A 20290-nucleotide genomic window follows, 5' to 3' on the forward strand; every position below is an offset into this window, starting at 1 on the left:
GCATACATATAACTGTAATTAAGATTTCTTTCTAGAGAAAGGTATGTAGTAGTCAGGACAATCTTACTTTTATGCCCTCTTGGGACCTAGATCCTGATTTGAGGAACAACTGCTCCAGCTCCACTAAAATCTTTTACATGCTTCACATGTTACATGCTGTTCTGGTGGCTTAGATGACTCGGCTGACTACCTGCCAGCTACTGAATGAAGATGTTGTGCTAAAAACTCATGTGTAACTGGAGAACAGACTCGATTTAGAGCTACGTGCATGAACTCCACTGCAGTGGTGTTGCAGGGAAACTGCAGTGTGGACTTCTCCCTTCCTTTCCTAGGCAGGCGGCTAAGGAATGCCATGGGGCGGCAGCTAAGGACTCCTGAGGGGTGGCATCGCCTGGCGCTTCCCTGACAGCTCCACTGGGAAGTCACTCTACGTTTCTGTAGCACTTGTATTTTTGAACTTACCTTTCAGACGTTTAGAAGGAGATTTGGGCATACTGCAGCTTTCCTTCAGCAAGATGGGGCAAACCTGCACGGACAGGAAAGGGGTCCTGGGTTAGTAGCGTGATCACCACCTGGAGCCGCTGCTGGCCCGCCTTCGCCACGCCGGCACCCGGAAACGGAGGGGAGCGCGGTCCGTGGGCCGGGCCGGGGCGGTCTCGGTAACGGGGGCGGGGCGGCTGCCGCCTGGCGTCACAGCCTCCAGTTGGCGGTGTTGCTGCGGGAGAGAGGCCGGAGGCTGCAGGTATCTCCTAAGGTGAGGCAGCTGGCGGGTGAGGGGAAGAGCCTGCCCGCCGTGACTCGCGCCCCCCACAGCGGGCCGGGCGCCTCTTGTCACACACCGCCTCCGGGGGGGGGGGGGGGGGGGGGGGGGGGGAGGGCAGGTGGGAAGGATGGGGAGGGGCTCGGCCCCGACCCCGGTGCGCCCTGCAGCACGGGCGTGCTAGGGTCCGGGGCGGCACGAGTGTCAGCCTGGGGCAGGGCTCCAGGAGCCGCAGCTGCCCGCCAGCTGAGGACTCGGCAAGAGTCAGCCAGACGGCCCCCCCCGAGAGCCGCAAGCCCCGGCCGGAGGTCTGCCATCCCGGGACGGAGCGGAAACGAGGTCCCGGTCGCCTCAGGAGAAGCAAGCACAGTGCTGCCTGCCTTCGCCTGCAGCTGTGCCTCCCCGGAGGGCTCGCCGCGCCCGGTCTAGTGGCTGAGGGAGCGGGAAGAGAGACATGGCAATGCATGGCCGCCCTAAAACAGAGCAGGGCGGTGGCTCGCCCGGCAGGCGGGGCTGGGCCGGCTCAGAACGGAAGGCGGCGGTGGCCCCACCGGCGTCTTTCAAGCGTTCTGGGGGCGGGTGTGGTGCTGGCGGGGGCGTCCTCGGAGAGGGGAGCAGGTGTGGGCGGGGCCAGGCCGGGTGGGGCTTCCTCCGCCCGCTGAGTGCCTGGAGGTCCCGCGGGGCCGGGCTGAGGCAGCGGCCGTAGGAGACTTCCTTGTTTTTACCTGCTGGGCTCCCGTCCAGCACTCCCAAGTTCAGCGAGGCCCCTAATGTTACACCGCCAGAGCTACATATACGCCTCCCGCATTCGCCAAAAAAGAGACACCTCCCCAAGATGTGGGTTCCAGCCCGGAGAGGAGAACCGACGGATGCCGCCCTTGGGCGGCCCCGCGGCTGACCCACCCCCGGGCGGGCTATGACAGCGCCCGGCCCGCGGCTTCCCCCTCCACCGCCCAGAGAGAACGGGGCGGGAGTTAAAATCTGACAGGAAAATCTGTTGTTTTGTTATAAAACTAGTATTATCAGAGCCTATGTTCTGCCTGAAGATGCTTGCGCTGCGGATATGAGGCCATGCCCTACGGCAGCGGCAGTGCAATGTTTTATCAAGTATTTAACATTGTGTAAGCGACTTAATTAATCTCCTGGGAAATGTATCTACATATGGAGAGGTTTCAGTCAATACTGTTGTCTGGTCATAGTAAGTTTTGAGAGACTCTTGTAACTGGTGTCAGAGGCAAGTCTGAAATGCCAGTTTAGCATCATGTCCATCTAGTTATAAAAGGCTTGAAGTAATTGAAGCAGCAGTCCTTACTTGACCCTTTTATTACTGTCCTCGGTTCAGCAGTAGCAGTCTTTTTTTTTTTTTTTTTAAAGTCCTTTTTTTTTTTTTTTAATAGAAAAAGAAGTAAGCTAAATCAATCAAATGCGAAGAAAACATTTTCATTTTTGCAATCCCAAAGAATGACAAATAGGAATCGAGGTCTTGTTAAAGGGGGAATGATTAAATGAAATACCACAATTCCCCATACCTGGCCCAAAGGAACTCGCAGTACAAACTGAGTCCTAGAAAAGGAACCAACACAGCAAAAGTAAGGGAAGTGTTAAACAACAGTGCACCGTAAGTCACAGGTTGACATGGCTGGTTAATCTGCTAATCAAAAATACAACATAGTTGTCATAGCTTGTTTGCTTGAAAGTGAGATGTTGGAAACTCATCCCTTAAAAAGCTTTTTGCCAGAATGTGTTTGCTAGTAAATCAGATTCTAAATGAAGTATCTTACCAATAAGTGTAAAATTTGGTGTATTGTAATATGGTTAAAGATTGCTGGGTTCCATTTATTTTACAACTTAAACTTTTTACAGCTGTTCAAACAGCTGAGTGGGCATCACTGCATCATGAAAAACATAGTAAGTTGTACAGTGGAAATGATACAGTGCACCTCAACAAATTTCACAGTCTTTATAATCCTGTCTGGTTAATGGTGTAGCTTTAGTTGAATTACATGAAGCTGAAAAGCTGAAAAAGTTTGTGTTTGTTTACAAAACACAGTTTGTTTTGCTGGCACAATGTTTTCCTGTAAGCAGAAAGTGTGACATTGAAATCAGAAGGAAGTGTTGCTAGTCATCCTGTTCCTGAAAGGAGTTACAATTAGTGTTAAAGTCAGAAATAACAAAGGAAGTGTGCTGTTGAAAGCCAAATTTAAAGTCCCTTCAAGCAGCTGTCAGTAATAAATACTGTACAGGTACTGTTTGAAGATATTAGTTCTTAGGGAAGTAAAAGCCATTAGCCAGAGAGGGACTATTCATCAGGGACTGTAGCAATAGGACAAGGGGTAATGGTTTTAAACTTACACAGAAGTTCAGATTAGATATAAGGAAGAAGCTCTTTATTGTGAGTGTGGTGAGGCACTGGAACAGGTCGCTCAAGGAAGTAGTAAATGCTCCATCCCTGGCAGTGGCCAGGTTGGAGAGAGCCCTAGGTGACGTGGTCTAGAGTGAGGTGTCCCTGCCTATGGCAGGGGGGCTGGAACTAGATGATCTTAAGGTCCTTTCCAACACTAACTATTCTATAATGCAAGCATAGTTCTACAAACACTCATGTTGCTCTTCCCCCTTTATTTATTTGAAAGTAATGACCCAAGTTTATCATAGAATCATAGAACTTTTTATTTACATCTAATCTAAACTTCTCCTGTTTAAGTTTAAACCCATGACCCCTTGTCCTATTGGTATAGTCCCTGACGAAGAGTCCCTTTCCAGCATCCTTGTGGGCCCCCTTCAGATACTGGGGATACTTCTCTTCTCCAGGCTGAATAGCCCCAACTTTCTTATAAGGGAGGTGCTCCAGTCTCCTGATCATCCTCGTGGCCCCCCTCTGCACTTGTCCAACAGTTCCATGTCCTTTTTATGTTGAGGACTGTACACAATACTCCAGGTGAGATCTCACAAGAACATAGTAGAGGGGAAGAATCACCTCTGTGCTTCTCTGCAAGCTGGTTTTGGCTTTTATTTGAACAGACCTACACAGAGTTTAAATGTTTTCCACATTAAGTCTCAGGTGTTTAATTCTACTACCACCTATTGCCTTAATGGTCCAACACAGAAATAATTCTGCTTTAAAATCCATTTGGTTTGGCTACTGAATACCTAGAAATATGAATAATCATTCACTGTATTGCATTCATTTTGTATTTCCCATGTCCTCTGATATGCAGCTACAGTGCATACTGTCTTAGAAACATGCCATGAGTAACTCCCAGACCCTGATCAGCGAATATGGCTGGTTAACATTAACAGGATTTTTTTTTCATACCATTATGTGTTTCGTAACCTGGCTAATGGCCTCAAAAAATCCCTGACAACTGGTAGGCAATATAGGGAATGATTTCTGTCTTCTTGTGTTCCTACTCCCCAGGTTGCTCTATTAAAAACTGGGCTAAAATAACAGTTACTGGCAGAAAACAGACATTTTATACCCAAATGAAGCTGTGAGATTACACATATTTCTATCAAATTATCATTCTACATGGGATAGATAGGGTATTGCTTTTCTTATAGGAACTACCCCTGTGAGCAGAGGAGTGCAGGGTGGTGGGAGACAGGTGCTTGGTGCAGTTCAGGACTGGGACCCTGCTCTAGCCTCACCCTTCTGTTTCTGTTCTGGTGAAGGGCTCAGCCCTTCCTGCTGGCACCTTGAAGGGTATCCTGTATTTCAGAGTTCTTTTTGGAGGTCTAAGCCTCTTACCATGCTTCAGTGTCTACCTGACCAAAGTAAGAGTGGTAGGTAATTATGAAGTTGAAGATGCTTCCTTTCTGAATCCTGCTTGCTATGGTCATGTTTATGGAAAAAAGAAAAGGTTTTGTGGGCTTAATAGCTGACAGTACTTCTGAGCAATTCTAAACCTACTAAACATATTGCTCAAGTGATTTAACAGATAATTAGCAAGCAAATAACTACTACAAACTCGTATGTAGTGCCTTGACAGTGAAAATATCTTTTGTTCTTCCCAGAATGTCATACCCAGGTTATCCTCCGTCTGGTGGCTATCCTGCTTTCCCTGGTTATCCTGTAAGTAAGGCTCTTAAATGTGTTGCATTCCTAAGGTTTTTATATTCTGTGAAAACCCCTTCTTACTGTGCTCTCTGCGTGTGAATAGTAGCTGTCAGTTCATATACAATATTCTCTAGAGATTAGGGGCTTTGTTTCTGTCTTTTCTAATGTTGCCTGTTGTTCCAGAAAGTTTTTGATTATTTGGTCTTGTTTTAGCTCATCCTTTTCTTGCTAGTTTGTTTTTTAATAAATATAGCTAACTATCTCAGCAAATAGTTTTTTTTTTAATGTATTGGCAGTTCTTGCAGGTCTTTATGTACAGGGTCAGAGGTAATCTCTGAACCAGTCTGTACCACAGTCTGTACAAATACCCTGTGTACCTGTATCCCAGGATTTACAGAGATGCTGAAAAATCTTCAGTGGCCACTACCCTCAGGAAGAGCTTGGAATGCTTTACTCAAGTAGCCCAGCTTTCATACAACACCAAGTAAATATTTTTCTGAGGATAAAGAACACTGTATCTTGACTTCGACCCCCTCTCCTTCAGCCATAGGACTTTGTTCCACCTTCAGTTCATGACTGAATGGGCTGAAAACTCCAATGAAACTTAACAGAAGTCTGGAATGTATCAGGTGTGACTGATACTGCAGTCTTTTTGATATGCCTGCATCGTTTTTCAAAGCTAGATGCAACTGTGTGCTTCTATTAGTATGGCACTGATCACACTATAATTGTGGAAATTTTATATGGTCTGTGTTTCATGTAGTACAGAACTAGACTTCAGCATGGAGCTCAGCCTCGATCCCATTAAGATACTGAAAAACTATAAATAAATATGTATAAATACATGCAATAAATTCTTCAATTATTTTGCTTTACAGTTTACCCTTACTCCTTCTGAAACACTGAAGTCAGTCAAACTGAAGACAAACATGCAGGAAACCAGACTTTGCTAACTCCAGGATTTCTTTCCCCTCCTCCCAGTTCTGCTAACCCTCCTGTTTGTAGCTGTTGTATTTTGCTTACATCTGAAAATACCTTTTTTTCTTAGCTAGCATTTAAAATATAGCAAATTTTAATGGATTAATTTAAAAGACCTTTTAGATTTGATACCAACAATTCTAGGTTTCCTAATCTAACTGATGATGCCCAAAGCGATAACTAGTGCAAAAAAAAAATGCAAGACTTTTTTCTTCTGCAGTAGTGATAGTTATCTGAGCAGGGCTTTTGAGGATCCTAATTTTGGATTTGTAAATCTAAATGCTATTAAAATCTTCTAGTTCAGTCTGGCAGGTTAGACTGTACTGCTGCGGGAGAGAGTATTATATAGCCTGGGCACCATAATCTGGGGGTAGAAATCTTGGGGCAACCAAATCTGACGAGAATATTTGAGCTAGACTTTACTGCTTTGAAGTTTATTTCTGTTTTCTGGGATCGAGAATGAATGTGTACTGTATCTAATGTGTGACCCATATTTCTAAAGCTAGTTAGTAAGATGATTCCCACTGAGTAATGAGTCCATACATTATACTTCATTATGAAGCTGATTTTAAATACCTGATTGTTAAGATCAAGTGTATGACTTTTAACATACAGGGTTTTTCCCTTAGAGATCCTGGTCATTCAAGTAAATATTTCTAACGTATGTTAATGCTAATAGCAAACATTTGTGGTATGACTGATAAGTCATACACGTAGCGAAACAAAGGCATATAGATGTTTGACTTTTCTTTTTATTTAAAGCCTGTAATAGGTATTCAATCTGACTCAGTGGTCCAGATTTAGTCATTGAATGTCCATGCTTTATAACCCGGATTCCAAAGGAAATGGAAAAAAACCCCAACACCTCTTGTAAGTTGTCACCATCATTTGAAAATACTGTGCAAGAGAGGCAGAAAGTTCAAAGATACTAAGCTCTTAAAAGTCCTGTAAAAACAGGAGTTGAGCTTCTAATGATTCACAGAGAGCAAGCCTGGCTGAGCTCACCTTTTACTTATGCAGGATAGAAATAGCAGCTTTCCAGTAAAGGACATGGGGTCCTGGTGGTTGACAAGTTAGCAGGTGCATGTTCCCAGGGAGGAAGGCTAATAACATACCAGGCTTTAGCAAAGAGTGAAGCCAGCAGGTCAAGGGCAATGATTATTCCTCAGTGCTCACAAGGCCACATCTGGAATACCATGTCTAGTTGTGGCCTCCCAGTACAACAGACATGGACAAAGAGGAAGACAGCCCAGGGAGGGCGCTCACCTGGAGGAAGGCTAAGCGGAAATATATTCAGTCTTCTGCTAAGCAAACATTGGAAGAGGGGCCCAGAGTGTCTGAGGGTTCACTATTCCCTGGGGATACTGAAAACTTGACAAGGCCTTGCGTGACCTCACCTAACTCCAAAGCTGACCCTGCTTTAAAGGTGGAAGGGATCAGAGACTGCTCAGAGGTGCCTTCCACCGTGCAGCATTCTGATTCTGTGTCACCATAGAAGATGCATCAGAAAACCCAACCAGAAGGCCCCTATCCAGGCTTCAGGAATTCTACTGCTGCTGTTTCAACTGCTGAATTTAATTATATAATTCACATTATTACACACCTGGACATTTTTGTAGCTTGAGAGTTTTTACTTTAGTGTCCTGTTAGCATGCGTACAGACATCCCAGTTTTGTGTTTCAGCCCACAGGACAAGAGTTTGTCTACCCACCAGCTGGTCAGTACTCTTATCCCCCAGTCCCTGGAGGCTACCCTCCGGCAGGAGGAGGCAGCACCTATCCTGCAGCACCACCAAGTGCTGGGTATGCAGGGACAGCAGGATATCCTGCCCCCGGGGGCTACCCTGGGGCTCCCCAGGCTGGAGGAATGCCATCTTATGCTGGAGGTAAGATTCCTTGTTAGAGTACCCCTTCTGGTCTAACCATTCCCTGTGCTTGGTAGAAGTAGTAAAGAAAAAACAACTTTCTTCAGTGATCAATTTAGGCAGCAGAATGCAGGCAGCCAGCCAGATTGCTGTCTTGCAGTAAATACCTGTGTAGTGATGGCAGGGCCTTGATGGTTTTGGGCCACTGCACAGACAGAGAGGATTTAGTCACTTATACAGCTCTGCTCAATAACCTGGTTCACATGTCAGACAGAAGTCAAGTACAGAACATGAAGCGTGCTAAAGTCGCCATTTTCCCCCTAGCTCCTTCAGGCCCTGGGTTTGGTGTGCCTCCTGCTGGCCCTAGCTTTGGTGGCTACCCGCAACCTCCTGCCCAAAGCTATGCTGGAAGTGGACCAGCACAAATGCCAGGTAAGTTATATATGAGACTTTAAGCATTCAAGCTTAAACAAAGAGATTCCAGGACAGGTAGTAAAAAATTAGGCCCTTACCTTTATTACTTCTAGCTTTTGAGGTTTGTACACTTTCTCCTACCTTTCTCGATGAGACCACTGAAGGGCTAATGAGAACCATCTCTGTAAGTGCTACATCCAAAAGGGATGGCTGTTACTGATTAATGGTCATGCTATAGTGGTTTAGGTGCTTATCCTTCCTCAAACTGCAAGTATCTGATGACAGTCCAGAGTCCGCATTCAGTGAGTATCTGGATGAGTATATAGCTGTTCTGTTAATACCAAATAAATTAATGCATTTTTTAGATCTGTGTGTTCATGGTGATTGCTGGCCTTATGGGGAAGTGGAAAGGAGAATGCACACAATTCCTTAAAAACAGTGCAGTGTTTTTAATGCTTTGAGTGGTCAGTTACCATCAAGACAATTTTTGTCCTGGAATGTGTCAGTTGTGTTTGCAAGAAATTCAGAGCAGCAAAAACTGTTTTTATGGTTGATTTGTTAACTCTACTAACAGCTAAGCTGCTGTTAAAAATACAACAATTGTACATACGTATTATGGATGAAAATACAATTCCAGTATGAAAAATGTAGTTGTAGCTTTTGTATTCGAAGTGCTTTTGACCACAAAATGAGATTCCTTCAATTCTTTTTGCACCAATGAATTCTTAATATTTATCATTTAGATGCTAGACATTTTAAAGCGCATAATATGACTTTAAAAGAGATCATGGGACACACATTCTTCATTTGCATGGGCTATCTTGGCTTTTGTCAAAGACAGCAATATTCAATAATATTAATAATTATTCTTATTAATTTAATAATATTTAATAAGGAGAAAGCCTTCCAGTTCCCACACCACCAATAAATTTAGTATTTTTAGAATAGTTTTGCTAATATACATACCTGAATATGCCTATGATGGCTTCTTCCCATCATTCCCAAGGGCAAGAAGTTCAGTTATTGATCATGATAGGTATCATTACTTAGGAAACAGGTTTTGTGCAGAGGTAAATATAGGTCTTTAAATGGCTTTATTTTCAGATAAGATAGCATTTACATAATCAGAGGAGAACTAATTCATTAATTTTATCTTTTGAATTTCAGTAGGATATCCCAGTGGACAAGCACCATCACCAATGCCTGGCCTGGTACGTCTGTACCCTCTTCTATAATCAATCTTATGTAGCTTCTGTAGTTTTAGTATTTTTTACAACTAATTTCCAACAATTTGCAGTGTGTTCTGCATCAACAATTCCCACCTACACTCAGTACAACCTGAACAAAATCATAACCCTTTATCTGTGTATACTCAGTCATCAGGTAGATCTTCATCCATCCAATTGGCTAAAAGCATCTCTTTGGCATTAGGGGGCCAAAGCTGTTGAACGAAACAGAATGTCACTCTGGTTCTGTGCTAGGAAAAAAAAAGAGAGTTACTCATGGACAACTCCTTCTTAAGTACTGATTCCAGTGCTGTGATTTTAATGTGAATTTCCGTTGTGCAGCACATCTAATTAACCCAACTTATACTTTCAGCCTGCAGCAATGGTTCAGTGTACCCAGGGCACAATTCAAGCTGCTCCCAACTTTGATGCTGGAAGGGACGCAGAAATTCTACGCAAAGCTATGAAGGGGTTTGGTAAGTAAGCAGTAGAAACTTAAATTTCTATTGAACTAGCCTTGAGATGCCATTTTGTCCTTTTCTTCAATTTTTATATAACCATACATTTCCCCTCCCCAAGCTTTTCAAAAGTCACACTTTCTAAATTACTCACACTATTTAGTGGGCAAAGCTATAGAGAAAATTTGGTAGACTTAAATGGTAGTAATTTATTATGTAAAATGCATTCTCAGAGGGATTATTATGAGTTCTTACATGAAATTGCCCTTGTATTTCCAAGGAACTGATGAGCAGGCTATCATAAATGTTGTTGCTAACCGTTCCAATGATCAAAGGCAAAAAATCAAGGCAGCTTTCAAGACTATGTATGGCAAGGTATGTTCATTAGTTCTTTGAATCAGTAAGCAAACCCAAATCAGCTGCTGCTTCACGTGCCTGATTGCATTTTAGTCCTGGGGAGTGGTTTGGTCATTTTTGAAATGCATTCTTTTGGTTATATTCTTTTGATATATTCCCCTGGAAGAAGCAGGGGTGGGGGAAGGTTGGGTGGCTGGCTGTCCCTGACCAAAGAAGCTTCTTCTTTGCATTTGTAATGCTTGATAGATGGAAAATAATCAATTAATCTGTCCTTGTATTAGTGTTTAAAACTGAGATTCTTATGCGTACAAAGCAGCCCTGAATCTGGGGGTTTTTTTGTAAGAAACAAACTGAGAAACTGGTTGAGGATTGGTTAGTCAATAAAAAGCTGAAATAAATTAATTTCTTCCCTCTGTCATTTTTGCAACTTAGAGTGAAATGTTATAGTTTGTGGCATTTTTCAGGACCTAACTAGGTCCTAATCAGTGAGGAGATAACAGAGAAGAGCTGAACTGTCAAAGGTTTGGATAGAGGGAAGTTCTTTATAAGAAATTAAACTAAGCTTTACAGAAAAACCAGCACAAAGCTGGAAATCAGTCACAAAAGTAAGTTTGATCTTTTTTGCAATACATAATCTACACAGCTAACACTCTGCAAAGCCCTTTTTGTATTTATAATTGAACAGGATTTAATTAAAGACCTGAAGTCTGAATTAAGTGGAAATGTGGAAGAACTGATTTTAGCACTCTTCATGCCCAGCACCTACTACGATGCCTGGAGTTTACGTCATGCAATGAAGGTATGGTTTTTATGTAAATGGAATAGCTTAAAAACATCTTAAAATGCTTATCCAAGAAAAAAACATGCCTGACTGCTGCATTGTTAAAAAATCCTGTAGTGGCAAACAAATTTGGGGACTGTGGGGCTTAAAATTTTTTTCTGTTGTGCCCCCCACTTCCAGCCAATTTCTTCAGGATTAGCCAATTCAGAGCAGCTGTCCATTCATCCTCTGCTCTCCGCCACTTAGTCAGAACTAAGTTACTCTGCCACTTGGTCACAACTAAGTTGCTAGAACCTAGAAAGGGCCTGGCTGCTGTTAAAACTGTAACCACTGTTTAAATTGAAGGTATGTACCTCTCCTTATTAGGAACAAACAATTGATACTGAAATTTATTTTTGGATTATCCCAGTTTTTTTCCAAAAGAACAGTAGTGAAAAATTAAGGTCAGATCATGAAGGTACCTGTTCAAGTGTTAAGACTGCATTAAAGATTAGGTGAGCTAGTTCATTTAAAATTTTAATTCAGGTAGACTGGTACATACAGTTTACCAGAATATCCTTCTTGTTTGAGCTGCATCAGTTAGCAGGTGGGCGATACTGGAATCAACTAGCTTAGCCCATGTATGAATGCTGACCTTCCAAGGAATCTGGAGCTTAAATGAAAATCTGGCTTTACTGGAGCCAACAGTCACTCTTTAACCATTTTTAAAAAGTCGTAACATTACCTAGAAGCCTCGCACAGATCCACTTCTATCTAATCCTTGCCTGAATAGAGATGACCAGGCCAATAAGATATTTATTCTTGGGAGAGGGAAGAGCAGAATCATAGAATGGTTTGGGTTGGAAAGTACCTTAAAGATCATCTGGTTCCAACCCCCCTGCCATGGGCAGAGAGTCCTTCCACTAGACCAGGTTGCTCCAAGCCCCATCCAACCTGGCCTTGAACACTTCCATGGATGGGGAAGACACAACTTCTCTGGGCAACATGTTTCAGTGTCTCACCACCTTCATAATGAAGATTTTTTTCCTAATATCTAATGTAAATCTCCCCTCTGTCATTCTAAAGCCATTCCCCCTTGTCCTGTCACTACATGCTCTTGTGTGAAAGTCCCTATATCTATGAAAAGTTCCTGCCGGTGCTCCATATTAATGAAGCAGCAACATTTGGAATAGGGAGCACACTTGTACGTTGACCAAAACAGAATTTGTGTGTGTATCTTTGGCTTTAATGATTAGCATAAGTCTGTACTTCCTCCAGTATGTTTCCAGGTTAAGGTTGTCAAAGAACTTCCTTTCTACACCATTTTCTAGTTAACTTTGGCTGATGTTACTGCTATGGATATATAGCTTTGGGGTATTTTTTTGAACTGGTGCAGAACTGAATGTTTGAGGAATCTTCATTCCATTTTAAGTACACCGAAGACTTTCACATTGAAGGGATATTATTCTTGCAATGTAGATTGTATTAAGTTTTGAAATAACATGCTTAATTTCACAGTTGAAGAAAACTGAATAAATAGTGCTTTTTATTAGTTATGCCCTCTTTTTCTCTGCCTACAGGGAGTAGGCACTCAGGAGAGAGTGCTGATTGAGATCCTTTGCACAAGGACAAACCAGGAAATACGAGAAATAGTGAACTGCTATAAATCAGAATTTGGACGGGACATTGAACAAGACATCAGAGCAGACACTTCAGGACACTTTGAACGATTACTTATATCTATGTGCCAGGTAAGCTTTAATTTTTTTTGTTGTTTGGGTAAGGTAACTGTGTACAGTCCACCTTTGATGCATGTAGTCATAATGGCTTCAGAAATAGCCTCTGTCTGCTTAGCAAGAGCCAGGTTTTTAAGAAATTACCTCTGGGCCATTTATTCCCTAATGACAATATATGACACATCAGTCCCTCCTCAAGGAAGAGATACTATCTACAAATCTGATGAATTGTGTGACCTAATTTAGCACCCTGTATTCATCTTGGAGAATTTATGTGTAAATACTTTATTGTGCAGAAGCAATCAAGTGGTACTATAAAGCGGAGCTCCACACTGCTGTTAAAGCAAAATGCTTCTGGGTTTCTTTTGCCTATGTTAACAAAATAATTTGGGTGGATGTGATTATACAGGTATGGCTGCGTGGAAACCTCATAGCAGCCTTCCAGTATCTGAAGGGGGCCTATAAGGATGCTGGAGAGGGACTCTTCATTAGGGACTGTAGTGATAGGACAAGGGGTAACAGGTTAAAACTTAAACAGGGGAAGTTTAGATTGGATATAAGGAGGAAGTTCTTTACTGTGAGGGTGGTGAAGCACTGGAATGAGTTGCCCAGGGAAGTTGTGAATGCTTCATCCCTGGCAATGTTCAAGGCCAGGTTGGACAGAGCCTTGGGTAGTGTGAGGTGTCCCTGCCCATGGCAGAGGGGTTGGAACTTGATCTTAAGGTCCTTTCCAACCCTAACTATTCTATGATTCTATGTATAACACCTGTAAGAAGCCCTGTGAACAAGTCAAGAGGTACCACAGCTTCCAAGTTACACCATAGCCTTCCTTCCCTTCACATCATCAGAATTTGGGAGCTTGCTTATCCCATATCATATACTAGGGCTCTTTTTGTGTTGCAGTTATCCATGTCAAGGAAGAAATACGTACTAATGCAACTTCCACATTTCTCTGATCCATCTGCCTATTTGCTGTTAGAATTTCTATGATGCTTCTGTATGTCATTTGCCTCTACCTTTGTGAGAGTTCAGCTGCACACTAGGTGTTTGGATTAAAAAGTCAAAATTCACAAGAAAGCAAACCTTGAGAAGCTCATGCTGCTAATTTTTATTTTGGTAAATCCAGTAGTTTACAATAACTGACAACCACATAATTTAAATATTGTAATAACCACTATAGATACAACAGTATTAGAGAGCTTGTGTTCAGCCTGCTCAGCCAGTACATTTAGCAACATCCATCCATGCTCTGGGCAGCAAAAAACCCCCACAAACCCAAGGCACGTAAAATGTCATATAAGCTCTATGGACATATTACAACTACAGTAAGTGCTTTCTGGAGGCATTCTATGATTCTTACTCAAAATTAGCAAATTCTAAATAAAACAGAAGACCTGAGATATTTCAGGTGTGCATATTCAGTAAGATAATTCGTTAGTTCGTTTGGGAAGACTCTTTGCAACTTCAAGCCTAGAAATAAACAAATCAAGAGAAAGCTTACATTATTAAGGAAAATAGAGACTTAAGTTCCATATGTAATTAGAACTATGAGATGGTATGTAGGGGTGAAATTATGTGAGTCAGTGTATCTACAGTTTAAAGCATGCCCTACAGGTAGGGTTCTGGGTCACTTCTGAATTTGTTGCCTATAAGAAATATTAAACTAAAGGGTAGCTTTAAACCAATGTGAAGTATTTCAAACTGGTATTACTCTTTCTGCTTCAGGCTTTGAAGATATGCTGCAAGCACAGACCCCAAGCCTTTTTTCATTTGTCATCTGTTATCTTTGCTTTTAGGGTAATCGGGATGAGAACCAAACTGTGGATTACCGAAAAGCTCAAGAAGATGCTCAGCGTCTGTACCAAGCAGGTGAAGGAAAACTTGGGACTGATGAATCTTGCTTTAATATGGTTCTGGCAAGCAGAAGTTTTCCCCAACTGAAAGCAACAGTTGAGGCATACTCCAGGGTAGGAGTTCTTTCTTCATTTCAAATGGGCTTGGTCAGTGTATTTTAAATTAAGCTTCCAGTTGTTACCACATTTCATTATCCTCATATTAATCTCATTTATTTGTAGATTGCTAATCGTGATTTATTAAGCAGCATTGACCGAGAATTTTCTGGAAACGTGGAACATGGTTTGAAGGCTATTTGTAAGTGATATGTTCTTCCCTCTCTTTATTGCTTAGGAATTAAACCTTATACATGTAACAAAAGAGTAATCCAATTCAATAGTGGCTGTATGGCAAATGAACACACAACCTGAAACTTTGCTAACACAAAACTTCCATTATTCAAATTATTCACTTTACCCTTAATTGGAGAAAATAAGCATCCACCAGGGAGAAGTGATTTCGAAACTAGAAAAGGCTACACAGAAACTACTTGACGCTTTTCTGGGAAGGCAGGCAAGGACACAGAAGCAAGGGTCACTGGTTACCACTTGTAACTGTATTTTTCAGAGCCCTGCAAAATGATGTGAGTACTGGCAGAACCCAGACCTGACTCTGGTTGTGACACACCTCAGCAGAGACAGCTGAGCCACCCCATACATCATCTCAGAGCCAACATGAACATACTTCAGGCGCAGTTTCCTTTCCACCTCCCTTCCCCACCACCACCTATCCCTAAAAACCTCAGCATTTGCTAAGGAAAATGTCAGCAAATAGAAGACCTGTTTTGAATTCACTTTTTCCTACTGACTTGTATAGTAAAGCAGTTAACATTTAATACAATTTGCCAATAGTGAGCATCAGTATGACTTAGCAGTAAATCTCCAGACACCAATGTTTACCAGAATGACAGCATTTCTGTAGCCATAACAGATAAGCAAAAGCTTCCCAGATTATATTCTACTTGAGAGTTTTATGGGGAAAATGATGTAAAAGAATAAAGGCTTGTCTCTGAGAGTGAACAATCTAACTGAAACAAGATCCACTCTGAAACTACCGGAGTGACAACTTTTTACAGTTGTACTTTTCTTAGTGAGATTGAAGCAGTGGAGTACGAGTAAAATACCTTGTGTTCCAGTACCAGCTACCCCAGGAGAACAACTGCTTCTGAATTGCCTATTTGAGAATTAAGGTTTCAGGCAGCTTTGAAAAGCACTTCCAGAGAAGTTAACTGCTAATAACTGTAACTTAGTGTGTGACAGAGTAACTCACTTGGTCAACTTCCAAATAACTCAGCTCTGTAAAACAGTTCCTGTAGTCCACACAAACTGCATCTTCACCAACACCTATCTCTACAGCAAAAATTATGAACTGATCCTGCCAGGTATCACTGTACAGTGTACAATGCTGGAACTAATCCTAAAAATATACTTTATTGCAGTGCAATGTGCTTTAAATTGCCCAGCCTTTTTTGCAGAAAGACTTTATTATTCTATGAAAGGAGCTGGCACAGACGATTCTACCCTCATCAGAATTATAGTCACTCGCAGTGAGGTAAGAAACTTTCTCTGAAAGTGTTGCACATAGCAGAAAGCTTTCTGCCCTAACCAGCTTTTCACTTAGTCCTCCTTCACAGCTGCAGAAATACTGTTTTGCCATGAAGCTTTTACAGGGTTCAGATTTAGATGAACATGTTAATTAGCTTTAAAGCCAGCTTTTATGTAGTAATTGAATTATCTCTGGCTAGATAGCAGTGCTGCTTGTATTCCTTCTTAACTGTGGTTGCCAGCCCATGTAGCAGATAGGCACCTCAAGTTCAACGGTTCAGCTGTTAGGCATTAGGATAGTATAGTCCTAACAAAGTAAGAACAGCTGCTACACTCTGTTTTGGGAGCTGCTCCTCTGGCCTTGGAGGGACCAGCTGGCTTTGATAACATGCAGTTATCAGTTGCACGTTTCACCCATGGTGTATGTTTTCTAGTTAGTGAGAGAGATGTGGGGTGACTGTCAAGGCGTTAAAATCATACCCTGTGTTTATGTTCTGTGCTTTTGTCTTCCTTTGCCTAGATTGACCTTGTGCAAATTAAACAGATGTTCTCACAAATGTATCAGAAGACTTTGGCTACAATGATAGCAAGTGATACAAGCGGTGATTACCGGCGTTTGCTCTTGGCGATTGTTGGTCAATAAAAGAGTATCTGTTTTTTTGTTTTCTTTTATAAAACAAGCCAAAGGACATGTAACATGCTTTATGCAGACACTCACTATCCTTGTGTGTAAAAGAATAATTTTAAGCTTTGTATAATCAAATATGCCTGCTGGGTGATTCAATAAGCTTGTTGCACTTAAAATTGCCTTAATTTACAGCACATAATATTCCTTATTGTATAATAAAAAATATATCTTGTCTACTACCCCAAGCTTTAGTCCTTTTGACCCAGACAAAAATGCCTTCCCTCTGCCAGACTCCCACATGATTAAACTCAAGACACATCTCCAGCACTCAAGTTCCTTGAGATACCTGAACTGCTGAGCTACCTGTGGATGACAAAAAAAAGCCTGAGGCTGTGCTGTAAAGCATTTTACACCCCCTCCTCCCCCAACGTTTGCATTGTAATGTTGAAAAACATGCAAGTGCTCAGTTTATGTCACATTACAGTGACAGTTTAGGGACCTTGGCAGAATCTGACTGTACAGTCCCCCCGTCCCCCATTTAATTTCTTATATTACCATTAGTGGTTAGTTATAATTATGCTTAAGGGAGCAATAGACAGGAAAAACAATTTTGTATCTAATTTTTAGGCATCTGCTTTTAAGGGAGTAGGTTACACAGCAAACGACTGAGCAATGAGAAAAGCTAGTATGTAAATGATAACACTACGGATCATGTGTCAAGCCCAACTGAAAGTGATTGTGACCTACACAATATAAATGACTGTGGATGTTTTCAAAGAGCTTAAAAAGAACAGTGCTGAATAGCACATTTGGTTTTTCAGAAAGCCATAGTGAATCTGTCCCCAGCCATGAATTTAACAGAAGCTTCAAGTCTAGCAGCTGGCAGTGTGTCTCCTAACATTTCTAAGCAAAGCTTTAACAGTGATTGTGTTCTAGGACACCCTCACACAAACAGCGAACCCCCATTTCTGTTATCCCTCAAAAAACCAGTTCAGGCTGGCAGAGTTGACTCTAATCTGGCAAACCTTTCACTCCTACACAGCATGCACATGAAGGTTTTTGCAAAACAGTAACAGGCATAGAGTTTACCACACCAAAATTATATTGATGTTCTGCTACCTAAAATCTGACTTCAGACTATATGTATATAGCTGTCAATAGCTTTACAAGTGTCACAGAGGTTCTTGTAAGATTTGCTTCTTGTTTCTTTGCTCCTGAGCAAGCTTCCTTACAAGTGAAGAAGCTTGGCATTTAATAATTAAAGCATATTAGTGCCTCTGTATCTTTTTAAGTAACTAAAAGAATCCCCACCACTTGTCATTCAAAGTGGAGTATTGATTAAGTCTGGCTCATGCATACTACTACTCCAAGAAAATGCACAGATGAATAGGGTTTTATTTTCTAATGACATTCACCTGGTTTATGGCAAAAAGTTCTTTTCATTACATGCTAGTAAGGAAGAATTGTTAGATGGGTAACAAGAGCTAAATGATAATGAAATTGTAGTAGAAAACAGGCAAGGGAACAGATACTGTCTATTCTGCATCTGAAAAAGCCTTACTTTTCTATGTTGCTAACACAGCGGTGTTTCAACATGAAACATTAGAAAAGAGAAAGCCATTTATGAGACTGTTCCACTTACAAGTGTTCAGACTCAAACCAGAAGAGACCTACCAATTCCTAAGAGAAAACCAGCCCCAATCCCGACCATTTGTCTTTTTGCTAGAGACCAACTGTCACAATTCAATCAATAGGACTATAGCAACTTTTCCACTTCACAACTGGAATTTAAAAAGCTTTTGAAAGGAAAGCTGCTATTTAACACTGTAAGTAATTCTGGGTTCTGAAGCTGTGTGTGCCCTTATACTAAGACACTGAGCTACACGGGTCTTCCCTGGCCAGCTCACCAGGTAGCAGCAAGTTTCTCGACAGCTCAAGTACCTGCTTTGAAATAGGCCCAAAACCTTCATCAAGTTTCAGTACAACGCATTTACCTTCCTTGGCAGAGTCAGAATCCCCACCCTGCTTCTGAATACTCCTCCTCGCTGCTGGTGCCCTACAGATAAGGGAACCACAGATGGTGGTTTAATCCATCAGTTCAGGGATGAAATGGCCTCTTCTCTGAGAGCCACACAACATCCACAGAACCCAGGGCAGGGCAGCACTGCCTGCTCCAGCTCAAACCAGAACCCAGTCATGCCTCTCACAGCTTTTGCTACCCATGTTCTCCAACAGAGGTACTCCCAAGCCTTCTGCCCTCACTACCCAAGAACAGACTAAAGTTACACACTTTTTCCCTCCTTAGAATGCTGAAAGCATAAAACGAACAAAGCAAACTACTTACAGTTTTCTGGGAGGAAGGATATAATTTCTTCTCCCCAACAATACAAGAATTAGAGACAGCTCCAAACACCACCTTTCAGAAACACAGTAGCAGAAAATTAGTACCTTTCCAAACAAAGAAAACCCACCAACATCATCCTGTTACGTGACTTAAAGGGTGGCAGGAAACCCACAGGTTTCCTGTTTGACCCATCAGGTCAACAACTGCCCAAGAAATTTTCCCTTCTTGCAGATCTGCCTTCGTATCTGGCAAAATCTACTACAGACAAAAGATGCTGCCAGGGAATGCTCAAGGAAGCAAATCAGGTGCTGCAAGGGAATCCTCATGAGAGCCAGCTTCACTGCAGCTGGGAACTTACTGCCATGCAAGAATCATAACCAGTTCTATCCAGTTATACCAAGGACTTTCCAGACAAGGACTGAATCTGTATTTTCTTCACACAGACAACTCCAGCTAGTCAGAATACTGATCACAACTAAAATCTGATATCACATCATGAAAGATACTGTTTTGTGAGGCTGAGAAATTTTCCACTAGTGCTCACAAGGAGGAAGGTACCATCATAATGTTCATCATGTAAAATTTCAGTTGTACTTAGTAATACATGCTTGTCCTGCTCTAATATGACATCATATGCAGACACGAGCCAGCTCATGAGTATGGGAGTGCTTCATACAAAACACCAAACACTTACCATTTTCAAATTTGTTCTTCTGCACTCAACCTTTGAGGAGAGTTTCCAACTAGAATGCATCTGCAATAAAGTAAAATCAAATATTAAAATCCATTAGCATAATATAAATTGTGACTTAATATTTTTTATCTTTTAATTCTCACCCTGTTCAGCAGCTTATCCTTATTTTAAAAAGAATATACCAAAAAGACTGAATGACTTATCTGTACTGACTATCAACACAAGCAATCCTCCCTTTCTATCCCAAAAAGCAGGACCAACACACTTCACTGGTTTTGAACATTTAGCTCAAACCAACACTCAAAATGTAGCTACATTGAACAGCCTTTCTAGAATCAACTAACACTGTTCTGTGGAAACCAGCAATGGATGCCCAGTTTAGCAGACAGGAAATATCTGGGTATTTTATTTGTGAGAGAGAACTCAAAAAAAAAAAAAAAAAAAAAAGAAGCAGGAGTAAAATTTAAATTAAATAGCATTGACATTCAAGCAGTTCTCTGCAAGCCACATCTGAGCCTTCAGGCTCTTTTTGCTACCTTAAATCTTGAAGACTATTTCCAAACAATTTTCAAGGCCAGAT

The 20290-nt window shown here is 41.7% G+C and overlaps 2 protein-coding genes across 5 annotated transcripts in view; one reads left to right on the forward strand and one right to left on the reverse strand.

Annotated features, from left to right (window-relative positions):
* The first annotated feature begins 673 nt into the window (after positions 1-673).
* On the forward strand, positions 674-17425 carry ANXA7 (annexin A7). Of its 2 annotated transcripts, none has more exons than XM_080620713.1 (13): positions 674-754; positions 4772-4829; positions 7476-7677; positions 7981-8088; positions 9238-9281; positions 9670-9772; positions 10035-10129; positions 10797-10910; positions 12452-12622; positions 14404-14574; positions 14683-14758; positions 15939-16051; positions 16565-17425. In XM_080620713.1, exons 2-13 carry the CDS (start codon positions 4773-4775, stop codon positions 16685-16687), a joined length of 1377 nt encoding a protein of 458 aa, XP_080476839.1. In that variant the 5' UTR covers positions 674-754; position 4772; the 3' UTR covers positions 16688-17425. The 2 variants fall into 2 exon arrangements, with proteins under 2 accessions (XP_080476839.1, XP_080476840.1); XM_080620714.1 differs by having other exon boundaries at positions 9241-9281.
* Positions 13714-20290, reverse strand: part of PPP3CB (protein phosphatase 3 catalytic subunit beta) — a 50483-nt gene continuing 43906 nt past the window's right edge. Inside the window, exons 13-15 of one of the 3 annotated variants that reach the window (XR_013957179.1) lie at positions 19711-19770; positions 19017-19088; positions 13714-14077 (exon numbers count right to left, since the gene is read on the reverse strand). Coding sequence is in view for 2 of the 3 variants with exons in the window: in XM_080620703.1 (XP_080476829.1) it covers positions 19760-19770 (11 nt within the window). In the remaining variant the exon portion in view is untranslated. Of the gene's footprint in view, positions 14078-18901; positions 19089-19710; positions 19771-20290 lie in introns of those variants that run through there. The other 2 variants (XM_080620703.1, XM_080620712.1) reach the window with 2 other exon arrangements.

This window comes from Psittacula echo, assembly GCF_963264785.1.
Source record: "Psittacula echo genome assembly, chromosome: 6".
Taxonomy (NCBI): domain Eukaryota; kingdom Metazoa; phylum Chordata; class Aves; order Psittaciformes; family Psittacidae; genus Psittacula; species Psittacula echo.

Bases quoted from the DNA above. Each gene is read 5' to 3' on its own strand.
- ANXA7 (XM_080620713.1), top strand. From the start codon at position 4,773: ATGTCATACCCAGGTTATCCTCCGTCTGGTGGCTATCCTGCTTTCCCT. The intron at 10,911-12,451 runs GTATGGTTTTTA...CTCTGCCTACAG, and splicing joins GTTTACGTCATGCAATGAAG to GGAGTAGGCACTCAGGAGAG. The intron at 12,623-14,403 runs GTAAGCTTTAAT...CTTTGCTTTTAG, and splicing joins TACTTATATCTATGTGCCAG to GGTAATCGGGATGAGAACCA.